The sequence below is a fragment of the Carettochelys insculpta genome, chromosome 9, assembly GCF_033958435.1.
Source record: "Carettochelys insculpta isolate YL-2023 chromosome 9, ASM3395843v1, whole genome shotgun sequence".
NCBI lineage: Eukaryota > Metazoa > Chordata > Testudines > Carettochelyidae > Carettochelys > Carettochelys insculpta.
Genome location: NC_134145.1, coordinates 489,179 through 514,915, shown reverse-complemented (window position 1 = coordinate 514,915; position 25,737 = coordinate 489,179). Strand labels below are relative to the sequence as shown.

The window sequence follows — 25,737 nt, the reverse complement described above, 5'->3', positions numbered from 1 at the left end:
TGTGCATCTCCAATAAAATTCTAATTCTAAAGTCAGCAGAGCTCAGGTTGTGGAACACCGTGCCCATTGACCATTGCTACCCCAAAGGGAAAGCCTCTCCCATAAGCACTGCATTACCTACATGGACACAAGGGCCGTGTCTACACGTGCACGCTACTTTGAAGTAGCGGCACTAACTTTGAAATAGCGCCCGTCACGGCTACACGCGCCAGGTGCTATTTCGAAGTTAACTTCGACGTTAGGCGGCGAGACGTTGAAGTCGCTAACCCCATGAGGGGATAGGAATAGCGCCCTACTTCGACGTTCAACGTCGAAGTAGGGACCGTGTAGTCGTTGCGCGTCCCGCAACTTCGAAATAGCGGGGTCTGCCATGGCGACCATCAGCTGAGGGGTTGAGAGACGCTCTCTCTCGAGCCCCTGTTGGGCTCTATGGTCACCGTGGGCAGAAGCCCTTAGCCCAGGGCTTCTGGCTGCTGCTGCGGCAGCTGGGGATCCATGCTGCAGGCACAGGGTCTGCAACCAGTTGTTGGCTCTGTGTATTTTGTGTTGTTTAGTGCAACTGTGTCTGGGAGGGGCCCTTTAAGGGAGCGGCTTGCGGCCCTTTAAGGGAGCGGCTTGCTGTTGAGTCTGCCCTGTGACCCTGTCTGCAGCTGTGCCTGGCACCCTTATTTCGATGTGTGCTACTTTGGCATGTAGACGTTCCCTCGCAGCGCCTATTTCGATGTGGTGCCGCGCAACGTCGAAGTTGAACATCGACGTTGCCAGCCCTGGAGGACGTGTAGACGTTACTCATTGAAATAGCCTATTTCGATGTTGCTACATCGAAATAAGCTATTTCGATGTAGGCCTCATGTGTAGACGTAGCCAAGCAGGGCCACACTTCATACATAGACATATGAAAGACCAAAGAACAAGCTTCAGCTGATCAAACCGTTCAGGATATTCAAAACCAAAGCAGACTGTGAAGAACTTCAAAAAGAGCTCAGCAAACTGAGTGATTGGGCAGCAAAATGGCAAATGAAATTTAATGTGGGTAAGTGTAAGGTTATGCACATTGGGAAAAATAACCCTAATTATACATACAATATGATGGGGGCAAATTTAGCTACAACAGATCAGGAAAGGGATCTTGGAATTATAGTGGATAGTTCTCTGAAAACATCCACGCAGTGTGCAGCAGCAGTCAGTAAAGCAAATAAGATGTTAGGAATAATTAAAAAAGGGATAGAAAATAAGACAAAGAATATCTTACTTCCCCTATATAAAACTATGGTATGCCCACATCTTGAGTACTGCATGCAGATGTGGTCTCCTCACCTCAGAAAAGATATATTGGCATTAGAAAAGGTTCAGAAAAGGGCAACTAAAATGATTAAGGGTTTGGAATGGGTCCCATATGAGGAGAGGCTAGAGAGACTGGGACTTTTCAGTCTAGAAAAGAGGAGATTGAGGGGCGATATGATAGAGGTATATAAAATCATGAATGGTGTGGAGAAAGTGAACACAGAAAAGTTATTTACTTGTTCCCATAATGTAAGAACTAGAGGACACCAAATGAAATTAATGGGTAGCAGGTTCAAAACTAGTAAAAGAAAGTTTTTCTTCACACAGTGCACAGTCAACCTGTGGAACTGCTTACCAGAGGACGCTGTGAAGGCGAGGACTCTAACAGAGTTTAAGAAAGAGCTCGATAAATATTTGGAGGTTAGGTCCATAGATGGCTATTAGCAAGGGGTAAGGTATGGTGACTAGCCTTTTGTCGAAGGCGGGAGATGGATGGCAGGAGACAAATCGCTTGATCATTGTCTTCGGTTCACCTCCTCTGGGGCACCTGGCATTGGCCACTGTTGGCAGACAGGATACTGGGCTAGATGGACCTTTGATCTGACCCAGTATGGCCATTCTTATGTTCTTATGTTCACACTTCATACATAGACATATGAAAGACCAAAGAACAAGCTTCAGCTGATCCCTAACAAGGGTCTGGAAAAAGTCCCCCCCGCACCCCATATAAGCTGAAGCTACTTACTTGTGCCTGAATGTGTCTCAAGCCAGGTGCATTGTGGGTTTTTTGCCCTTTTCCGAGGTACCAAGCGTTGGCCACTATCACTGTAATATGCAGGCAGAATAGTCCAATGGACCAGTAGTCTAGTCTTGTATGGCAAAGTCTATGGGTCAGATCCCCAGGCCATGTATCTCTGTTAACTTCCATGGGACTATGCAGGTTTATGTCTGTGGAGGAGCTGGCTCCACATCCCTACATCAGATAGTTCCCTGCCGTTGCTCTTGAAAGTGCCAATTCTGCAAGTGCGGGGGGGCAGTTGGTTACCTACCTCTGCTGTTGATCATGACCTTGTGGAGGTCAGACGGTGGGCCCAGGCTGGTGCAGTGATAGACAAATACTTCCAGGCCATACTCCTTGTTGAACTCCAGGTGAGGGATGCGAGCAGAGTGCACAAACATGGAGGTTATATTAATCTCACGGACAAGCACTTTTGCTGGGTCAAAGAGACGTACAATGAACCCATTTGCTGGCTCATAGTTATTTAGCAAGTGCCAATTAACATGAAGCGTGTTCGTCCCCTCTACAGACCAGCTGTCGATCACAGGCTTGGCTGTGGGTACTGTTAAAGACACAAGGTGCAGGAAGTCGTATGCTCAGTGGACTAACATTTGTGCAAGTTCACTGTGGGCCAGTCCCCTCCTCCCAAAGGAATGCACAAAGCCTCATGCTTCTGCTCTAGGCTCCCGGACCTGCTTTGGATCAAAACCTCAGCTTCGGGGGGGATGGGTGTGGAGGATTGGACCTCTCCAGTAAATTCCAAGCGGACTCAGAATGGGCGCAGACTCTCAGGGCAGCTGGAATGGAGCCATTCCAAAGTCGATTAAACCCAAACAAGTCTAAGAAGTCTGGGTGCAGGTGCAGTATAAACAAGCAGTGGATGAAGGGAGCCAGCTCTAGGCCTGGCAGATCTTGGGGAGGGCAGAGCCAGGTACACGCACGCCCCAGTATTATTATTTGTATGTCCCCTCTCCCTTGCAGGCACTCACCTTGACACTCTGTCACCATGACTGCCTGTGGCCCCAGGGCACCTTCCCCATTGTCACCAGGGCGAGTCAGCTGTACCTTGACCAGGTAGGCAGTGACTGGCCGTAGGTTCACAAGTGTGATGTTTTCACTGTTGTCAACTGTGGATTACAGAAGATGCTGTTAAACCAAAGCTGTCTGCTCAGCAGCCGTGTTCCGTCCTGGGACAGTGAATTAGGTGCAATTCAGGGAACAAATGGCTTGTGAATTCAATCATGTGTGCCAAACCCAAGACGGCAGGGTTGGACCCCAGAGCCTATCACAGCCTGAGTGTCGGCAACAGGACATCCATGTCCGACCTGCTGCCTCCTCCCTGCTGAAAGCTCCCTGTGCCCAGCTGTTAGCAATGTGCAGGACAGACCTGCTGGGTCCCAGAATCCCAGCCCTACCCCACTGCAACCTGCTGCTCAGCCTGACATTTTTTGCTTCTCCAGTTAGACCATTCTCACCAGGGCTCAGGGCTCCCCTGGTGCTATGAGAACACACTGTTTGGCAAAGCAATGGTTTCCTTGCATCTGCTACTGCTCCGACTTTGGTATCAGGCTCAAATTTGGCAACGATTGACTTTACAACAAGGACACTCCAGCCCCAGGGGGCCCTGAGCCAGCAGCTGCTGCTTCTGAGCACGCCTATGGAGACCCTCCCATGCTGAGTGAAAACCAGCAGAATCTGCAGCTGCGCAGAGCTAGATAGGTGATGCAGCATCGCGACGGCAGGATGGTGGAGTGTCCCACGCCCAGCATCTTCAGAACAGAATCCAGGTCAGTACCAGCTCTATGCCTAGCACTGCGAGTGAGGCTCTCCACAGAGCAGCACATTTCATTCTAGGCAGGGCACTGCCACGCCTCCACACTGGGCAGCCATGGCCCACCCTGTGCTCAAAGAGCCCTCGCCCTCTGAGCCTTGCACAGATCATGCACACGTCTGCATTGCCCTGCACTCTGCCTTCTGCTAACAGCCCCTGCAGGGACTCCCATCTTGTGGCTGCCAAGGCAAGGCAGAGTGGGACTGGAGCTGAAGACAGGAACGCTGGGCCATGGTGAAAGAGGAGCTGTCTGAGTAAAACTCTCACCTGCCCTACCCCTCCCTGGCCAGGGCTGCAGTTTCTGGAGCAGGGGGTTCTTGGCTTGCGTCCAGCCAGGCATGTTGGAAGTGGGTCCGAACTACTGCTGCCGCCTCACATGGCATCCACCATTCTCTATGCAGCACCAGGGTTTCGCTGCTGGGTTTCACTCAGTCTGGGAGGTTCTCCACAGCTTTACTGGCCCACTAGCTCAGCGGCAGCGGCAGCTGGCTCAGGCCTCCCTGGGGAAGGAATTGCCTGGTTGTGAAGTCACTTGTGGCCAAATTTGCACTTGACACCAAAACTGGAGCAGTAGCAATGTGGGAGGAAAGCATCTAGTGGCAGAGATGCATGAGGGAGTGGTCCAAGCAGTGGGGCAAGCGGCAGAGCAACTGGCCTTCTGACTTTGATCCTGCCCCAGTTGTCCTTCACGAACTGACCCCCTTACCCACAATGGCTGACCAAAGTGAGGTGACGTCCTTGGGCTTGTAGAGCAGTTTGATGGAGGTGATTGGGCCATCACCAGAGAAACCATCCACAGGGGCCACCACAAGCTGCCGACTCTGCTTGGCCAGCAGCCGGGGGGGATGGAGTGGCACTGGAGGGACTGTAAGCAAAGAACAGAACCAGCATCAAGAAACCCAACACAACTGTGAAGGAAGAGGGAACAACTCAATGTGCACCCTGGACGTTGGCCACACTGTCTGGCTGGTCAGCCTGACCCCCTTGCCCATGCACCCTGATAGTGACCTTTCCTGGGTAGTGTGCAGGGGGCCCCTGATCCCAGAGTCTCCTCCATCAGCACCAGGATGCAACAAGCCACCCTCCCATGGATGGCGAGGCTCATATGGGTTTCCGTGTTTAGGTGACACCAGCTAGGGTCATGTGCCGGCAGAACTGCTGTTGCGAGTGGCAGTATTGCCAGGAGCAGAGGGTGCTGTGAACCCCAGGGAGCCCAGGAGGGAAATGGCTGTCCTTCCCCACCCCCACCCTTGTCTGGTGCCTGGCAGGTATGAGGGGCCCTGGAAAGTAGCTCCCCTCTGCGCCCGGTGGGGAGACCTGGGGAATGCCTCCGGGGACTAGAGGGAATTGGACTCAAGGGTGCGCAGGAGTGAGCAGAACTGTCAGGAGCCAGCCAGCTACAAGCCCACCACGGTGGTTCCTGTCACTGTAACAATGCCAATTACTCTCCAGAGGCCCCCCTGTGCTGAGCTCAAGCCCAGGGAACCCACCCTGGCCTGTGGGGAGATGGATGTCTCTAGCAGCAGAGATTCCACTCTTTGCCATCCCTGCGGCTCCCCCTGCCTTTCTCACCTTTGACATTGACTTTGACTCTCCTGCTGTCCTGTCCCCCACTGGTGGAAACTCTGCACTCCCAGAGGCCTGTGTCTGCCTTGCTGAGCTTTGGCACCAGGAATTCAGAAGTGGTTTTGTCTGTTTCCATGATAGCTTTAATGGACTGGGTGGGAAAGAGCAGCTGTGGTTACCCGTCCTAGGGTGCAGCCTGCACAGAGCACAGTCGCAGCCAGCCAAGCAGGAATACAGGTGGCTGGCACAGGGCAGAGGGATGCTGCCTACGATGCAGGCCTGAGCTTGTCCCCCTGCATGTCTGCAGCCATGCTGCACTAGATGGTCTACCCAGGGGTAAACACCAGATGGGAGGCAAATGAACTGTGTCACACAGAGCCAAGGTGGAGGGGTGCACAGACAGAAGGTGCAGGAGAGGCACAAAGCACCTCTGCTGGATGGGAGGAGGGTACAATGAGGCCTGGGAGAGCAAGACAAGGGGCATAGGGAGCTCCAGGAGAACGGGATGGGGAAATGGGGAGCCTGAGTGGGGTGGGAATGGGGGGCACAAGGAACCCCATGAGAACAGGATGGGAAGACACAGGGAGCAAAGAGATCCCCAGGAGAACAGGATGTGGGGTAGTGAACAGGGATTCCCCCGGGAATAGGACAGGGTGACACCAAGACCCCAGGAAGAACAGGATTAGAAGGCATGGGAGCCCCAGGAGAACAGGACATGGAGACATAGAGAGACCCTGCGGGATGGGACTTGGGGGAGTGCAGGGAGCCCCAGGAGAACAGGACATGGGGTCATAGAGAGACCCTGCGGGATGGGACTTGGGGGAGCGCAGGGAGCCCCCGGAGAACAGGACGGCACGACACAAAGCCCTGGGAGGATGGGACTGGAAGAGGGCAGAAGGACCCTCTGGAGAATGAGATGGGGCACACAGGCAGCTATGAGAGGATGGGACTGGGGAGAACACAGGAAGCCCCAGCAGGAAGTTAATGGGGGAGCACAGGGAGGCCCAGTGGGCAGGTACCGTGAGCACCGTCCCATCAGCCTTGCGCAGCTCGATGCTGTCTCGCACTGGGGGTGGGTTGCCTGTGGCCATACAGCTGATCACAGGCTGGGATCCCTCGTTAAACTCCAGTTCTGCATCCCAGTTGATGATCTGGGGACTCCGATCTGTAAAGCCAAATAGCAGTGCTGAGAGCACAAGTCGCAGCCCTCCCAGGCCAGCGGCGGGGGCTCAGGGCTCTGTCCTAGCCCGGATTCTGCACTGGGGCCTCCTGGTGGCATTGCTGAGCCACCTTGCCCCATCCCAGCTGCAGATGACCCGAGAAAGTGACTGCCCTGGGCACTAGCGAAAAGTCCCAGTGCAGGTGGCTGACAGCACCCCCATCATCCCTGCTGACACCACGTCCTTACTCCTCACCCAGGTCTCTACCCTCCCTGGTGGGGAGGAGGGGCTGGCACCTTATGCCCGTGAAGCTCCACACCCCAAGCCCGTGATCTGAGCACCTTGTGTGGGCAGTGATGTCCTCTGGCGGAGCTGGGCTGGTGGTCCTGCTAACTGCTGTCCTACCCAGGCCATGGCCATGGCCCCAGCCAGCTGTTGTTCCACACCTTTCCAGCTTGGGACCCTGCCCTTTCCCCTGCCAGCCAGGCAGGTGCTGTGTAAGCCTGTCTCTATGCAGCATGTGGTGCACTGGGCTAAGAGCAGCGCCCAGCATTCCAGCGGTCGGTCCGTACATGGGTGGTGGCAGGGTGGGGCAGGGGCTGGGGGAAGACCAGTGGCAGACACCACAGTGGGTCCCTGCCCAGCCGTGCTGGGCCCCGAGGTGGATCAGGAGGTATAGCACCGAGGGCAGCTCTACCTGATTTCTCGCAGCGTTCCCCGTGAGACCCTGATGGGCAAACGCAGCCACTGAAGCGGTTGCAGGTGCCTCCATTTTGGCAGTGACACTCCAGGGCACAGTCTGCACCGTAGTGTGCAGGAGGACAGGCTAGAGAAGAGCCAAGCATCCACTGGTCAGACCCAGCAAGGGTTCAGGGGCCCATGCAAGGAAGAGAGTGAGTGGCGACTGCACTCCAGGGAGTAACAGTGAGTCAGCGTGAGGTGGCTGCGGCCAGGCAGATGGGCTCCCGGGCCCTTCAGTGCCAGGAGCAATGCCCGCTCACCTGGGACACCCACCCTGTTCTCCTCCAGCCCAGCTGTGCCCCAGTGATGCACTGGGGGCTGGAGATGACAGTCTGCTACAGAAGGAGTTGAAGCTCCTGTTCTCAAAGTACTTTGCATGGCTGGGGGTCTGGGCTGCTGCCAACGTGCTGGAGACACGAGCCACGCTCAGCTCTCCCAGACAGGAAGCACCACTGTACCCAGGAAGCTGCACTGGCAGTAGGGATCCAGCAAGACGCAAAAGCCACAGCAAAACAAAAGAGCCATGGTGAGGGTGGGGGAGGGAGCTGCCTTGGCCCCACAGCTAAGGAGCAGGCTCAGGCCCCTGTGTGGGGTGTCACCCATCTGAAATAGAAGGGTCAGGCCAACATGGCCCAGGAGAAACCCACCCTCAGTCCTGGAGAGGAGAGGAAGCCAGGGACGCCACACCACTGTACCTGTGCTGCACTGTGAGCCACTCCATCCGGAAGCACAGGAACAGCCGTAGGGATCTGGCAGGCAGAAGCTCAGCCCCTTGCAGCCCTGGTCATTGTTGCACTGTTCCTGGCAGTTACGGCCAAACCTCCCCTCCCTGCAGGCTTCAGAACAAGACAATACTGCTCATTACTCGGCAGCACTAGCACCAGTCCACTGACTGCTCTCCATTGCCCGTGGCCTGGCACTGCCCTCATAAGCCCAGCACAGCTGCCCCCGGCAGCCAGTCTAGGGGCACATGAACAACTAAGGGACTTACCAAAACCAGGGGGGGAACCTGGAAGGCCCTGTGCCAGAAAAATAGCTGAAAACAGATGTCTGCCAAGGTCCACAGAGTAGAGCAGAGACGTGGTCATTAGTAGTCAGGGAATCCCATGTAAAACATAATGCTATGCACAGTAAAAGCAAAAGGTGTGTTAGCAGAAGATGGAGAAACACCGCTCAGAGGCACAGATTAGGAGACATCAGTGCAAAGGAGACCTTAGCCACAGCCGGGGCAGTGCTGACAGCATCAGAGACAAGGTTAAGCTAAAGGCAAGAAACAGCTCAATCTTTCTGCCCCAGGTCCATTTTGCAGCATCAGTCTCCAAGGTGGAGCAGCGCAAGGCCAGGCTGTGAAGTTCTGCCATCCTGGGGGCACAAGAGATCTCAGCTAAGGGGGTCAGTGAACAAAATGATCTTTGGATAGGGCCAGACACGGTGAGAGCCCAGTCTGCTGTGTCCAGGCCACTAGGGCTAGAGACACAAATTATAGGGTCAAAAGGGACTACTGTAATCATCTTGTCTGACCTCCTGTACAACCCAGGCCAGAGACCTACCCTGAAGTAATCCCTGTTCACATGAGAGGGTAGTGCTCAGAAAAACTTCCCACCTTGATTAAAGAATTGGAACAATAGAGAATCCATCAAAACCTATGTAATTTGTTCTCCTCCCTGTTAAAATGTGCCCCTGGTGTCCAGTCTAAACCTGTCCAGCTTCAGCTGGATATGCTGGATTCTGTGATACCTTCGTTAGCTACATGATGAGCCTCCTGTTATCCCATTTTTGCTGTGTATAGGTGCTGATCAAGTCACACCCTTCTCTGGCTAAACCAAACAGACAGCTTCTTGAGTCCGTCCCCGTATGGTGTGTTTTCTGCTCTGTCGCTCATTCTCATGGCTCTTCGCTGAACACAATCCAATTTAACAGCACCCTTGCAGCAGTGCAAACACAGTACTGTGGCCAGCTCTGGTAACAGCCTCACAAGGGCTGTGTACAGAGGTAAAAATCACCTCCCTACTCCCCTTGTTAATACGGTCAAGGAAACACCCACCATTTTAGCTACGGCATTGCAAAGGGAGCTCAGCTTCAGCTACTCTTGCGCCATCCTGTGGAATTTCCTTAGCGTGCTGGACGGATGGAGGGAGATAGAATCACAGAACACTAGGACCGGAAGGGACCTCGAGAGGCCATCGAGTCCAGCCCCCTGCCCCAATGGCAGGACCAAGTACTGTCTACACCATCCCTGATAGACGTCTGTCTACCCTGTTCTTAAATAGCTCCAGCGATGGAGATTCCACAACCTCCCTTGGCAACTCGTTCCAGTGTCTGACCACCCTGACAGTGAGGAACTTTTTCCTAACGTCCAACCTAAACCTCCCTTGCTGCAGTTTAAGCCCATTGCCTCTTGTTCTATCCTCAGAGGCCAAGAAAAACAAGTTGTCTCCTTCCTCCGTATGACTCCCTTTTAGATACCTGAAAACCGCAATCATGTCTCCCCTCAATCTTCTCTTTTCCAAACTAAACAAGCCCAGTTCTTTCAACCTTTTTTCATAGGTCACGTTCTCTAGACCTTTGATCATTCTTGTCGCTCTTCTCTGGACCCTCTCTAGTTTCTCCACGTTTTTTGAACTGCGGTGCCCAGAACTGGACACAATACTCCAGCTGAGGCCTAACCAGTGCAGAGTAGCAAGGGTCCCTTTCCCTCCTGTGAGGGGAAGACTCATTCTGGGTCCGCACCCACAGCCTGACAGCTGAGAGGTGTAACACAAGCCAAGGCTGCAAGACCTCACTGGGCAAATACCAAACAACCAACTGAGGCCCACAGTGACCCCTTGTGGTGATCTGCACCCTCCCCCATGTGTCGGTCGTGAGTGTACAGCCGTGAGAAGAGAGACCCCTCGTGGTGATCTGCACCCTCCCCTGTGGGTCTGTAGTGAGTGTACAGCCATGAGATGAAGAGCCCACAAAGTCACTATAGTCTGGGTCCACCATGGAAAGGAGCCTGAGCTCTGTGACCTTCCTTTGCCATGGGTTCCCAGAGTCTGGCCTCCAGCCCACAACTGGCTCCTATACTACAGTTTAACAGCCCCTTCACCTGAGCTCTGAGTCAGCTGACACAAGCCAGCTGTGGGTGTTAATTGCCATGTAGCCATACCCTGAGTTTTCAGGCTGCACTGTATTCTCAACCCTTCCACTCACAGCAGTGGAGTGCAACATCACAGTATTCAATCCCTGCTTTTTCCTGCCCCTCTTTACTGGGGCCAAAGTCAATGGGAAAGGGATCTCCTCCTTGAGGGAGCCCTCTCAGGCTAGACCAGTCCCCCTTGCCACCCTTCCTTCCTGGCTTTTCTCCGCTCAGCCTGCTGCAGGCTAATCAGTTCCTTGCCTTGCCAAATTCTCCTTCTGATTAGCTCATTGGCCAGTGGTCAGAGTGCAGCTCCACCTGCCAGTCTCAGCCCTGCCTCACAGAGCCCTCCTTCTCATAAGCCTGTATTTAAAGCCTCCTCTGGAACCCCCACTCACGCATATAATGAAGCGGGTCTTTGCCCATGAAAGCTCACGGTCCAAATTATCGCATAGTCTATAAGGTGCCACTGGACTTCTTGTTGTTCTCAAAGCTACAGACTAACACAGCTACCTCTCTGATACAGCTCACCATGGGCTCTCAGTGAGATGCAGAAAGGGCTAATGCAATTCTGGGCTCTCGTGAGCAAGGCAGGGCTTTAACTGCTGGGACTGGAATACTGCATTCCGTTCTGAGTGTCGCATTTTAAAAGGGTTTTCAAACACTGGAGATGGTGTGGAGGAGAGCCACTAATAAGAGCAGAGGGCTGGAGAACATGACTTACTTGTGGGCCATAGAGGTCAGTCTGTTTAATTTACCAGAAAGGAGACTGAGAGGTGACTTGATCACATCATGTAAGTCTGTTCACAGGGGGGAAAAAACTGGGTACTTCTTTTATGTTGGTCTATAAGGTGCCACAGGACTTGTTTTTGTGGCCACAGACTAACATGGCTACCCCTCTGTTAACATGGCTACACGGCTTCCTCTCTGTTACTATTCAACATGGCTACCCCTCTGATACTTGGGTACTTCAGGGCTCTCTTATTCAGCAGAGAGAGACAGAACAAGAACCACTAGCTGAATGTTAAAAGCACTAGAAATAAGTCCAAAACTTAACCCTTGAGGTGGTTTACCACTGGACCCAACTCCCAGGGAAGTGGTAAATGTCCACCGCCTGCTCCTTCAGACCCAGCCTGGCTGCCTTTCCAGAAGAGATGCTTTACCAGACACGTTACTGGGTTCAAAACGGGGAACAGAGTGAAATTCTCTGGCCTGTGATAGCTGGGAGATGAAACTAATGGACTTAATGGTCCCTTCTGGCCCTAAAGCTTGAGTCTATGAACCAGACCCTCAGCAGGAGGAATTTCTAAAGGACGGTCCCTTTGACCCAGGCTCTAATACCCAGGTTCCGCACCGGGGTCTGACACACAGCCTCCCACACCCAGAACAAGCAGAGCCTCTTGAAGGAGAAGCTCCTCTCAAATCCCTGAGGGCTTCATAGTCCTTGACGGAGTGCCACTCCTGGGGGCAAGAGAAGCCCCCCTGCTCCTGTCTCCATGGTGCTAGAGGGCCCAGCCTCCCATGCAGGCCCTGGAGACTCACAAACAACAGACATTTGACAAAATCCGTCAAAGCTCAGAAAGCAGCAAACAGCCAAAGGCTCCTTGAGTCCATTGCCAGCTGAGATCAGCTCCAGCCCAGCTTGCCCTGTCCCCATCCCCCAAGGAATCCCAGATGTATCAGCCCATCCCCAGCCCAGCCACACAGCACAGAAAGGGGACCTCAGTATGGAGTGACGGGTGTGTCAGTGCTGGGGGTGGGGTGCTTTTTCCCTGGGCCTACAGAGCGTGGGGTAGGGAGGTAGTTACGCCGCACAACTGCTCACTCCCGCTCTGGTGTGCCCCTCCTCCCAGAGGGCTGGCTATGCAGAGCCCGTACCTTTCTCACAGCGAGTGCCCATGAACCCGGGAGGGCAGATGCACTCCCCAACACCATCGTGGCAGATGCCTCCATTCAGGCAGTCAGGACAGTCCTTCTCACAGGACAGACCCCATTTCTTTGCTGGACACCCTGGGGAGAAAGCAGAGGGGGCTTAAGAAAGTGTCACACCACATGCATCTGTGGGAGCAGCAGCTGCAGTTGAGAAAGGGACCAAGGCCCGAGGAAAGGAAACAAATCTCGGGGGATACAAGTGCAGAGCCTGCACATGAGGCAGGACTAGGGCCACAGACGCCAGCCCTCTGACAGCAGGCACTGCCAGAATGGCCCATCTCCCCAGCCTCTTGGCACACACATCTTCTGCCCCTTCCAGGTAACGTGGCTCTGCACGCCTCCCTGGCACTCCCAGCAGCAAAGCTGAGCCACTGCTCTCTGCCACCGCTCCCTTCTTCTCTGCCCCCCACACCCTCCACTGTGTGGCTCAGGCCTGGAACCTGGCACCCCTTGCAATTCCTCCCTCCCTTGCTCCCATGCCTCCAACATGCCAGTTCCCTCTCCACAGCGCTCTTTGAGTCGCCTGTGCTTTCTAGGCACACTACTGGGATGCCTGTGGGCTGTTCTCTGCTCCACTCCTGACAAGCCCCTGCCCATAGGGCATGGCTGGGGGACAGCATGCTGAGGGCACTGGTGCGTCCCAGATATTTCTGCCTCACTGCATGTGACATTAGCGGATTTGAATGTGGCCATAAAGATCCTTGTTGCAACCACTGTTCTATCTTTGCAGTAAATCATGTACGAAGTGTCCCAAGTGAGGGGTCTGTGAGAAGCTGGTGACTCACTGGCTATGATTATACCATTTGTAGGCATGTACCTATTTGTATGTGAAATTATGACTATTGGCAACGGACCTGTATTTCAACTGTTTACTTCTGGGAGGCTACATCTACACGAGCCCCAGACTTCGAAAGGGCCACGCAAATGGCCATTTCGAAGTTTACTAATGAAGCGCTGAATATGCATTCCTACCTGCTCATGGGAATAAGGGGACTTCAAAGTAGGCGGGGTCCTTTCGAAAAGGAGCCCCGTCGGGACGAGCCACGCGGCGGCGAGGCGCGTCAATTTCGAAGCGCCGCAGCCGCCCGCATGCTAATGAAGTGCTGAATATGCATTCCTATCTGCTCATGGGAATAAGGGGACTTCGAAGTAGGCGGGGTCCTTTCGACAAGGAGCCCCGTCGGGACAAGTCACGCGGCGGCGCGGCACGTCAATTTCGAAGCACCGCGGCCGCCCGCATGCTAATGAAGCGCTGAATATGCATTCCTATCTGCTCATGAGAATAAGGGGACTTCGAAGTAGGCGGGGTCCTTTCGAAAAGGAGCCCCGTCGGGACGAGCCACGCGGCGGCGAGGCGCGTCAATTTCGAAGCGCCGCGGCCGCCCGCATGCTAATGAAGTGCTGAATATGCATTCCTATCTGCTCATGGGAATAAGGGGACTTCGAAGTAGGCAGGGTCCTTTCGAAAAGGAGCCCCGTCGGGACGAGCCACGCGGCGGCGAGGCGCGTCAATTTCGAAGTGCCGCGGCCGCCCGCATGCTAATGAAGCGCTGAATATGCATTTCAGCGCTTCATTACTAAACTTCGACATGGCCATTTGTGTGGCCCTTTCAAAGTCTGGGGCTCGTGTAGACAGCCAGAGAGAGCAACTGGAGTTTTGGCAGCCTATTGTGAAGGGACTGCTCAGGCTGAAAAGCAGGACTTGACTGACAACAGGCCTTGAGAGGTGCCCGTCCACATCCGATAAGTCTGTCTCTGAATGTTCAGACTAGCATGGGAGAAACGGCTGCTCCCTCCAAAGAATGGAGTCACGCGTGGACAGGAGACTTCCTCACGTGACAAGCTCCATCTTGTAGCCGTACTTTTCTAAATCAAGAGCAACAGGATCTCCTCCACATGGCAGAGGACACATAAGGTCCTGGAAACACCTCCATTTTGTCATCAGTCCTGCTTCTTACCTCTGGAGGAACTTTGCCACAGCCTGAAGCACCAAACAAGGACTGAATGACCCATCCGTGCTGCAGATCTGCTCCAGAGACGTGACATAAACCAGCAGTTTATTCTGCTACAAACCTGAACCCAGAACTTTGCAATCCGTGTATTTATTTGATTCCTTTAACAATTTTAATTCACACCTTTTCTCCTTTATTTTTCTAAATAACCCTTTAGATTTTAAAGGATTGGCAACAGCATATTTTTTGGGAAAGATCTAAGTTCTAAATTGATCCAGGAACATGGCTGGTCCCTTTGGTATCGGAAGAACATTTTTGATTTCATGAGATTGTTTTCATAACCTCTCATCTATACCAGCACTATTATGGACGGTGACACAAGGGTACTTGAGCAGCTGAGGGAACCACTTGCTTGACTTGTTATTAGCCAGTGCGGGGGACAGAAGCTCTCTTTGTGACTGGTTTGGTGTCTTATAGTGGAGGACCCCAGTCTTGGGCTGTGAATAGCCCTGTCTCTGAGCACTTCTCCCTGAACCAATACCTTTAGCAGTTTTCCCCAGAACCCCTTTTGTTTGTTGGGTACAGCGCAGCCTATCTTAACGTAGAACAGCTTCTAGCCAGGCCCTAACGAGTCCCAGAGCCAGAGAGTGACAAATGCAGTGCACAGTTGAACTCAGACAAATCCAGAATGGGGTCCATCTCTGCTTGTCTGGCCACAAATCCAAGACCTCTGTTTCTCTTGGGCCAGGTCCCAGCCTAGACTGAGTCTTTACGCCCACAGCCCCTTCTCCAGTGGGTCTGCTGTGTCTGGAGCATAGGCTGTGACCCTTCCCCTCACCATGGCATTCCCACCCTGTTCCCCCCACAGCCAGGCCCTGGCCCTGAGCTCCCACAGCAATCTTACCTCGCACAATCAGCCTGTAGAAGGCACTGGCCAGGGGACTGTCCCCCATGAAGGTAGCACTGTACACTCCATTCTCACTCACGCCCACATCCGGCAGGGTCACAGTGAACAGGCCCTCCTTCACTTCACTCTGGAATGACACCTGATAATAGGACCCTGGATGAGGGAGAGAGAGCAAAGGGCATCAGGGCCTGGCGTTACTCAACACTGGAGCTGGCGGAAGTCACATGCTGCCGCGTTCCTTTTCGTCCCTCTAGGGAGAGCGAATGCCTGCAGCTGCGCAGCATGGAAGGGCCCTGCCCTCTCCATCTTGAGGCCCCAGACATGTCACTAGGACGGAATGAGTGTCAGGTGTCTCTTGGACTGTCCCTGAAAGGCCAGGCCAGCACAAGGCGCCCAAGGGCATGCGCTGAGCCCTGGCCTGTCCCGTGCCCATCTGTGGGGGACAGGCCTAGGCATCCCAGAACAGGCAGGGGTTAGACAGACATGCAGCCTGACTCCTCCTCTCCCTGGTTAGTGAAGCACATGTTCCATGGAAGGGCTGAGCCCCTACCACAGCACTGTCTGGTGGGACTGCCTCACATGGAGGTGGCATCTCTCTGGGGCCAGCCACACTGCAGCAGGGAGATGCTCTTCACATACCAGTGCACTGAAACCAGCAATGTAGCCAGGACTGGCAGAGGCAGGGGCTGCCCATGTATGTCCCCCAGGGCTGTGAGTGAACTTGGGCTCAGGCTGCCAGCCTGAGCTGCCAGCTATGCTCCACTGGCTCCACTGCTGGTTTTAGGGTGCTGAGAGCAGCTAGCAAGTCTGTCCTGTCCCCCGTCCCCCTGGCTGGCACTGCAGTGAGGAGAAGGGGAACGGGGTCCCTTCTGCCTCTATTAATGGGAATCTTTCAGGGGCCCGGCTGGCTCTCTGGGTCTCCTGCTGCAGCGCCAGGGGATTGCTCACTAGGTTTGCCTTCCCCAGTCAGGAAAGATGGCTGGATGGTCACTTGCCATTTCTTTTCCAAATGACATCTGCATTCTTCTTGTGAAGGACTTTGGCAGAGAAAGTGGCTGAGTCCGCGATGCTCACAGTCTGTGTGACTTTCAGGGGAACCAGGTGGGCTACAGAGAGAGAAGAGTAAAACCTTGAAGGGTGTTTGAGTGTCTGCAAGGACCCCTCTCTCCCAGCAGGGATCAGCTATTGTGGAAGAGCTGCCAACCCCGCAAGACATCATTCGGATATCGCTGGCCCCCCAACCCAACTTAACGATGTCTTCTATGGCACAGTCACATTGCTAACAGCACAGGGAGCAGGGCAGAGCCCAGCGAAGCAGCACTGATGCCCTAGGCGCTAGGCCACAGAGATGGGAGCGCCTCACCATGTGCTGTGGAGAGGAATACAGGGGTGCAGCACAGTGGTCTCCATCATAACCAGGATATACACTTTGGTTCAATGGCTTTCAGCTCGTCCCCACCCCCAGCACAAACAGTTCCAACACACCTGCTGTGCTCCAGGCCATTCTGAATTTGGAACTGCAATGAAGTTACCTCCTGCACAGGATTTCTGCAGAGTGTCTGAGAGTCATCTTTGTCCCAGAGAATCTTCTGCTGCATAGTACCCTGGGCTTGCTGGAGGGGAGCATGATAGATCACAGGGCACATTCGGAGGTAGGAGTGTAGGCCAGCTGGTTTCATGCTCAGGCCCCACTCCTCCAAAAGGGCCACAAACCTATTGCTCTTCAACTTCTTGGAGCTTTGCTTTGTTAAGATAGTACAGTGGTTGGCAACCAGAATAGCAAGAAGAGCCATTTTTTCCAATTCCATAAAAAAATTAAAAATTCAAGAGCCACAATACATGTGAATATGAGACCGTCCTTAATAAATAACATCAAACTACTTTTTATAACCCCTATTTTAAGAACACGCACACAGCGATTTGTAATGTAATACACATTTACTGCAGGACATTCACACAGTTTTTTACATATTCTATTTCCTCACGCTTTGTGTGTTTGTACCACTGTCTTCCTGACTTTCACTCCTGAGCCCTCTTTAATTATGCCAGTTTTACTTCACATAATTTCAGTTTTCTATCTTAAAATGCATGTTGCCCTTCACAGCAGGAATTCTGCAAGATTCCCCTTTCTTTTTCAAAATCAAGACTTTATTAGCAATGCACTCAAAACACAGATATAGTATCATATCCCATAATGCATGGCACACATTAAAAGGGGACTTACCCAACGTTCTGAGATTACATATAGTTTGCTATTTAGGTATAAGTTGTTCATTATTGGGCTTTTAGACATTTATCAAAAATAATGAGGTGTTTTTTTTCTTTTCCCTTTGCAATTATAGTGTTGGGAGCCACAAAGAAGTCCTTAAAGAGACACATATGGTTCCAGAACCAGAGGCTGCAGACACCTGAATAGTGTGTAACCTCAACAGCACCTATACTAGAGCAGGGGTCAGCAACCAAAATAGTAAAACCAGCCATTGTTTCCAATTCGATAAAAAACTCAATAATTCAAGAGCAGCAATGCATGTGAATACAAGATGGACTTTAATAAATAATGCCATACCATACCTTTTGTAACCTGTTTTAAGGACAGCGCGCACACAATGATTCATAATGTGATATGTGTTTACTGTAAGAGACTTACAAACTTTTTACACATGCTATTTCCTCACACTTTGGCTACGTCTACACTAGCCCAAAACTTCGAATTTGCCATGCAAATGGCCATTTCAAAGTTTACTAATGAAGCGCTGAAATACATATTCAGTGCCTCATTAGCATGAGGGCAGCCGCGGCACTTCGAAATTGACGCAGCTCGCCGCCACGCGGCTCATCCAGATGGGGGTCCTTTTTGAAAGGACCCCACCTACTTCAAAGTCCCTTTATTCCCATCTGCTCATAGGAATAAGGGGACTTTGAAGTAGCTGGGGTCCTTTCGAAAAGGAGCCGTGCGGCGACGAGCCGCGTCAATTTCGAAGTGTCGTGGCCGCCCGCATGCTAATGAGGTGCTGAATATGTATTTCAGCACTTCATTAGTAAACTTCGAAATGGCCATTTGCATGGCCATTTCGAAGTTTTGGGCTAGTGTAGACACGGCTTTATGTGTGTGTTTGTACTACTCTCTTCGTAACTTTGACTCCCGAAACTTTTCTCTAGGGGGAGTTATCCAACGTTCCGAGATCACGTATTGTTTGCTCTTTAGGGATGAGTTCATTTTTGGGCTTTTAGACAGATACCCTTTAGAGAAAATAATCAGGAGGTTGTTTTGTTTCTTTTGTTTTGTTTTGCCTTGCAATAATAGTGTCAGGAGCCACAAAGAAGTCATTACAAAGCAGGAGGCTGCAGGCCCCTGTACTCAGAAGAGTGAAGTCTCTGCTTGACAGCAGCATCTGAGAGCCCACTGGCCTCTAGCTCATGTGGCAGCACACAGCCCTTTAGCCCCTATGGTTGTAGGTTCTAGCCCTTCTGCCAACCATCTGGGTTTGTCAATGTTACAAGTGGAAGGAAACTGCTCCTCCCAGTATATTCCTTCAGTTCATTTTCTTATCTCCCACAGCAGCTGTCAGTGGCCTAGTCCACAGTCTTATCTCAAAAAAGACTCCTGGCAGACAGCCATTTTCCACACTCTGATCTGCTGCAATGAGAGTGTGGGCACAGACTCACCTATGTTTTGCTCTGTTTGTGCATAACACAAACAAGTAATGCAACCAAAGGATTCATCTGGCCCTGTCGGTTTATGATTTAGACCCATGGTAAAGAGACTCTAGAAGAATTCTACAGAGACTTTAACAATCTGCACCCCACCATCAACTTATACCTTGACCACTGTACACGAGAGATACATTTCCTGGACGCTACGCTACAAATAAATGATGGCCTGATCAATACCACACTCTACCAGAAATCCACTGACTGCTACACTTACTTACACGTTTCAAGCTTCCATCCTGCACACACAACACGATCCATCGTTTACAGTCAAGCCCTTAGGTACAATTGCATCAGCTCTGATCCTACTGACAGAGACCAAAAACTACAAGATGTCTACCAAACACTCATAAACCTGAATTACCCACCAGGAGAAATAAAAAAGACAAATCAACAGGGCCAGATGAATACCCAGAAACCAGCTACTCCAAGATAGGCCCACAAAAGCCAATAACAGACCACCACTGGTCATTACCTATGGCCCCCAACTCAAACCACTGCAACACATCATTAATGACTTACCATCTATCCTAAATCAGGATGCCACACTCCAGAAGGTCCTAGGTGTCAGACCTGTTCTGTCCTACAGACAACCTCATGAAGATTCTCACTAGCAACCACAGGCTATACCACAATAATACAAATCCTGGAACTTTTCTTTACAACAAGCCCTGTTGCCTACTTTGTCCACATATCTATTCTGGAGATACCATCACTGGACCTAACCATGTTAATCACAGAATCACGGGCACATTCTCCTGTTCTTCAACTAACATTATATATACCGTCATGTGCCAACAATGCCCACACACCACGTATATAGGACAGACTGCAATCACTTTTCAACAAAGAATGAATGGACACAAAAGAGACATCAAAAAACTCCATGCACACAAATCTGTCGGCCAGCACTTTAATCGAGTGGGCTGGACCAGTCTGTTAATGACCTGAAAGTCTGTGTTTTACTGAAAAGGAACTTAACCGTTTACAGAGGGAATGCTCAAAACTGTCATTTATATTCAAATTTGAAACATTAACACATGGTTTGAACCGTGACAGCAATTACCTGGCCCATTATAAGGAAGTTTAATAGCAGCCTTCAACTTCCTGAACGGGAGCTCTAAAGAGGAGGGTGACAAACTGTTCTCAGTGGTGTCAGAGGGCAGAACAAGGAGTAATGGTCTGAAGTTAAAGAGGGAGAGGAGTAGGTTGGATATTAGGAAAAACTACTTCACCAGGAGGGTGGTGAAGCATTGGAATGCGTTGCCTAGAGAGGTGGTGGATTCTCCATCCCTTGAGGTTTTTAAGTCCCAGCTTGACAAGGTCCTGGCTGGGATGACTTAGTAGGAGTTGATCCTGCTCGAAGCCAGGGGCTGGACTAGATGACCTCCTGAGGTCCCTTCCAGCCCTGGGATTCTATGATTCTTTCACAAATTTTGTTTTATCTAACTCTTAACTCATCTCAGCCCCATGTGTGCATGCCTTATGACACAGACTTTTATTACACGATCACATACTATTTTTTCCCCACGGGACCTGTGCCTCATTCTGTGCACAGGACAGATGGTGCCCTAGGAATGTATCTGGGCTGTTCAGTGAGTGATGCTGTTAGCAGTATGATTCATGAGTAATTTGTTGCAGAATTGGATTTGTGTGCAGTGAAGGAGGCAGGGGACTGCAGAAAAAGAATGGATGGTCTCCTGGATAAGGAAATTTAATTTTGCTTTGGAAAATTATCTCTCTGCCTTTGCCATAGACTTCCCCTGTGATGCTGGGCAAGTCACTTAAAACCACAGTGCTCACAATTGTGTGGTCCTCATTTTCGGGGCGCCCAGCATAAGACACCTGGGGCCAGATTTGCAAAAATGGTAATGGGTCACAGCTGCACCGCAAGTCAGCTAGAGATGTGCTTTGATCGTATGAAGGAGCTGACAGAGGAGATATCTGAGCCTTTAGCTATCATTTTTGGAAAATCATGGGAGACAGGAGAGATTCCAGAAGACTGGAAAAGGGCAAATATAGTGCCCAGCTATAAAAAGGGGAATAAGAATAACCCAGGAAACTACAGGCCAGTCAGCTTAACTTCTGTGCCAGGAAAGATAATGGAGCAGGTAATTAAAGAAATCATCTGCAAGCACTTGGAAGGTGGTAAGGTGATAGGGAACAGTCAGCATGGATTTGTAAAGAACAAATCATGTCAAACCAATCTGATAGCTTTCTTTGATAGGATAACAGCCTTGTGGATAGGGGACAAGAGGTGGATGTGGTATACCCAGACTTTAGTAAAGCATTTGATATAGTCTCACATGATATTCTTATCAATAAACTAGGCAAATACATTTTAGATGAGGCTACTGTAAGGTGGGTGCATAACTGGCTGGATAACTGTACTCAGAGAGTAGTTCTTAATGGTTCTCAATCCTGCTGGAAAAGTATAACAAGTGGGGTTCTGCATGGGTCCGTTTTAGGACTGGTTCTGTTCAATATCTTCATCAATGATTTAGATACTGGCATAGAAAGTATGCTTATTAAGTTTGCAGATGATACCAAGATGGGAGAGGTTGCAACTGCTTTGGAAGACACGGTCATAATTCAAAATGACCTGGATAAACTGGAGAAATGGACTGAGGTAAGCAGGATGAAGTTTAATAAGGACAAATGCAAAGTGCTCCACTTGGTAAAGAACAATCAGTGTCACACATACAGAATGGGGAGAGACTGACTAGGAATGACTACAGCAGAAAGGGATCTAGGGGTTATAGTGGACCACAAGCTAAATATGAGTCAACAGTGTGATGCTGTTGCAAAAAAAGCAAACATGATTCTGGGATGTATTAACAGCTGTGTTGTGAACAAGACACGAGACGTCATTTTTCTGCTCTACTCTGCACTGGTTAGGCCTCAGCTGGAATATTGTGTCTAGTTCTGGGCACCGCAGTTCAACAAAGATATGGAGAAATTAGAGAGGGTCCAGAAAAGAGCAATGAGAATGATTAGAGGTCTAGAGAACGTGACCTATGAAGAAAGGCTGAAAGAGTTGGGTTTGTTTAGTTTGGAAAAGAGAGGACTGAGGGGGGACATGATATCAGTTTTCAGGTATCTAAAAGGGTATCCTAAGGAGGAGGGAGAAAACTTCTTGTTCTTGGCCTCTTGAGGAGAGAACAAGAGGCAATGGACTTAAACTGCAGCAAGGGAGGTTTAGGTTGGACATTTGGAAAAAGTTCCTAACTGTCAGGGTGGTCAGACACTGGAATAAATTGCCAAGGGAGGTTGTGGAATCTCCATCTCTGGAGATATTTAAGAACAGGTTAGATAAATGTCTGTCAGGGATGGTTTAGACAGTACTTGGTCCTGCCATGAGGGCAGGGGGCTAGACTCGATGGCCTCTCAAGGTCTCTTCCAGCCCTAGTATTCTATGATTTAGTGATTCTATGAAGTACTAAAAAACGCACAGTCATGTCTTGAGTGTCTCAGGTAAACACTTCTGACTATTTTGGCCTTAATATGTCTGTGCCTCAAATTCCCACATATAAAGTAGGGATTAAAATACTAACTCATCTCACTGGGTTATTGTGAAGATAAATTCATTGAGATACTACAGCAAGAATTTAGTATGGCATTTGATATGTTCTCATCTGATATTCTTATCAATAAACCAGGCAAATACAACTTAGATGAGGCTACTATAAGGTGGGTGCAAAACCAGCTGGATAACCGTACTCAGAGAATAGTTATTAATGGTTCTCAATCCCGTTGGAAAGGTATAACAAGTGGGGTTCTGCAGGGATCTGTTTTGGGACAGGTTCTGTTCAATATCTTCAATGATTTAGATCCTGGCATAGAGAGTATGCTTATTAATTTGCAGATGATATCAAGCTGGGAGTGGTTGCAACTGCTTTGGAGGTTGGCATCAGAATTCAAAATGATCTGGACAAATTAGAGAAATGGTCTGAGGTAAACAGGATGAAGTTTAATAAGGATAAATGCAAAGTGCTCCACTTGGGAAGGAACAATCAGTGTCACACATAGGCTACGTCTACACGTGCAGCCAACATTGAAATAGCTTATTTTGATGTTGCGACATCGAAATAGTCTATTTCGATGAATAACGTCTACACGTCCTCCAGGGCCGGCAACGTCGATGTTCAACTTCGACGTTGCTCAGCCCAACATCGAAATAGGCGCAGCGAGGGAACGTCTACACGTCAAAGTAGCACACATCGAAATAAGGGTGCCAGGCACAGCTGCAGACAGGGTCACAGGGAGGATTCAACAGCAAGCCGCTCCCTTAAAGGGCCCCTCCCAGACACACTTGCACTAAACAACACAAGATACACAGAGCTGAGAACTGGTTGCAGACCCTGTGCCTGCAGCATAGATCCCCAGCTGCCGCAGAAGCAGCCAGAAGCCCTGGCCTAAGGGCTGCTGCCCATGGTGACCATAGAGCCCTGCAGGGGCTGGAGAGAGAGCATCTCTCAACCCCCCAGCTGATGGCCGCCATGGAGGACCCAGCAATTTCGACGTTGCGGGACGCGGATCGTCTACACGGTCCCTACTTCGACAGAACGTCGAAGTAGGGCGCTATTCCTATCTCCTCATGAGGTTAGCGACTTCGACGTCTCGCCGCCTAACGTCGAAGTTAACTTCGAAATAGCGCCCGACGCGTGTAGACGCGACGGGCGCTATTTCGAAGTTGGTGCTGCTACTTCGAAGTAGCGTGCACGTGTAGACGCAGCTATACAGAATAGGGAGAGACTGTCTCGGAATGACTACAGCAGAAAGGGATCTAGGGGTTATAGTGGACCACAAGCTAAATATGAGTCAACAGTGTGATGCTGTTGCAAAAGAAGCAGACATGATTCTGGGATGCAATAACAGATGTGTTGTGAACAAGATACATGAAATCATTCTTCTGCCCTACTCTGTGCTGGTTAGGCCTCAGTTGGAGTATGGTGTCCAGTTCTGGGCACCGCAGTTCAAGAAAGATGTGGACAAATTGGAGAGGGTCCAGAAAAGGACAACAAGAATGATCAAAGGTTTAGAGAACATGACCTATGAAGGAAGGCTGAAAGAGTTGGGTTTGTTTAGTTTGGAAAAGAGAAGACTGAGGGGAGACATGATAGCAGTTTTCAGGTATCTAAAAGGGTATCCTAAGGAGGAGGGAGAAAACTTGTTCTTCTTGGCCTCTGAAGATAGAGCAAGAATCAATGGGCTTAAACTGCAGCAAGGGAGGTTTAGGATGGACATTTGGAAAAACTTCCTAACTGTCAGGATGGTCAAACACTGGAATAAATTACCTAGGGGGGTTGTAGAATCTCCATCTCTGGAGATATTTAAGAACAGGTTAGATGAATGTCTATCAGGGATGGTCTAGTCAGTACTTGGTCCTGCCATGAGGGCAGGGGGCTGGACTTGATGACTTCTCGAGGTTCCTTCCAGTCCTAGCATTCTATGATTCTATGATTTCTGAGAGCACCACAAAAACAACACTAAGCCCATGAATATTTTGTGTCCAGCACTAGGTTAGGGTGCAATGTATCCAAATAAGACATGAGACTACATAACGGATGAGGAGGATTTTACAAATATTGGATAACTACCTACACACTGAATGAGGTGGAGTCCTTTGAAAAGTAGCATGTAAGCATGTAATTAAGGGTTATATCATAATGCATAAGCATAAAGTGGGGGCAAATTAAGTTTGCATCAGAATGCACACAGGTCTTTGGCATGTTCAGAACCTTAAGCTCCACTGCACAGTCTTGAGCCACATGGGCTAAGAACACAATTGGCAGCAGTAGTAACCTGTCATCCTGCCAGTGGTTTTCACAGCAATATGCTGCCAGCGGAGAAATGTTGAGTCTCAGAAATCCTGGGGCCCACTCCCAGGTTTGAGGGTTGTGCTCTCTAGTAGTTACAGAACTGCTGGCCCTGTGACCCTCGAGAATGACTCCTCCTGCTCCCAGCCCTCCAGCCTGACCTCATCCAGCTTCTGGTCTACCCTCCTCTGTTCCTTGTGTCAACCCTGGTCTTCTGCATCTCATTCCTAGCTCTCTGCCCATTTCTCACCAAATGCCCTGGCATCTTGCCCCAGTTTTTTCCTCATTAATCCTCAAGCTCAGCTCCTCACTATCCTGTATCCCAGTCAGACTGCATGACTCTTCTACTCTGTGCTTCTTGAGAGCACAGTAGAGACAGGATTATTGGTTTTGGTTGCTGAGTTCAGAGCCACAGCTCTCCCCTTTAGCCAAAAGGAGTGAATGCAGGGGAATCCTGCTCAGCCCCTGCAGCCCTGAGAGAGAGCACGTCAAATCTAAGCAGCGTGTAGGGGCTGAGAGAGGCTGTAGAAGGCTCTGTACAGGCAAAAATCAGGGGAAAATTTAGTTGCTAAACTTTTTCAATTTTCAGGGCAAGGTTTCACGGGTACAACCATAGGCACCTTACAGTCACAGGATATCTCCATCCCTTTCCCAGCCAAGTTCTACAGGCACTAGAGCTTCCTAAAGGGATGGCTGCAAGATTTTTTTAAGTATGGGCAAAACAAGTGTTTTGCTAAATTTGTTTTCTAAAAAAAGCTGAAAGTTTTAGCTGAAACTTTCCAAATAATGTTCAACTCGAGGCAGGCATCCAGCACACAAAATTTCAGCCAAAATGCTTAAAATTCAAGTTTATTGAAACACACTGTCTACAACTGCTTTCTGGAGTTCCTCTCCTCCGTCCCAGAGCCTCTGCAGTCCATCTTTCACTCTTTGCATTT

At 50.5% G+C, this 25,737-nt stretch overlaps 1 protein-coding gene across 2 annotated transcripts in view; it reads right to left on the bottom strand.

Annotated features, from left to right (window-relative positions):
* The window catches only part of TIE1 (tyrosine kinase with immunoglobulin like and EGF like domains 1), a 56,762-nt gene that overhangs the window by 20,003 nt on the left and 11,022 nt on the right, over positions 1-25,737 (bottom strand). For both annotated transcript variants that reach the window (XM_075002579.1, XM_075002580.1), the window contains exons 3-12: positions 16,265-16,375; positions 15,267-15,422; positions 12,357-12,488; positions 8,056-8,196; positions 7,317-7,445; positions 6,479-6,624; positions 5,466-5,610; positions 4,600-4,758; positions 3,052-3,189; positions 2,334-2,624 (exon numbers count right to left, since the gene is read on the bottom strand). In XM_075002579.1, the coding sequence (XP_074858680.1) occupies positions 2,334-2,624; positions 3,052-3,189; positions 4,600-4,758; positions 5,466-5,610; positions 6,479-6,624; positions 7,317-7,445; positions 8,056-8,196; positions 12,357-12,488; positions 15,267-15,422; positions 16,265-16,375 (1,548 nt within the window). The remainder of the gene's footprint in view (positions 1-2,333; positions 2,625-3,051; positions 3,190-4,599; positions 4,759-5,465; positions 5,611-6,478; positions 6,625-7,316; positions 7,446-8,055; positions 8,197-12,356; positions 12,489-15,266; positions 15,423-16,264; positions 16,376-25,737) is intronic.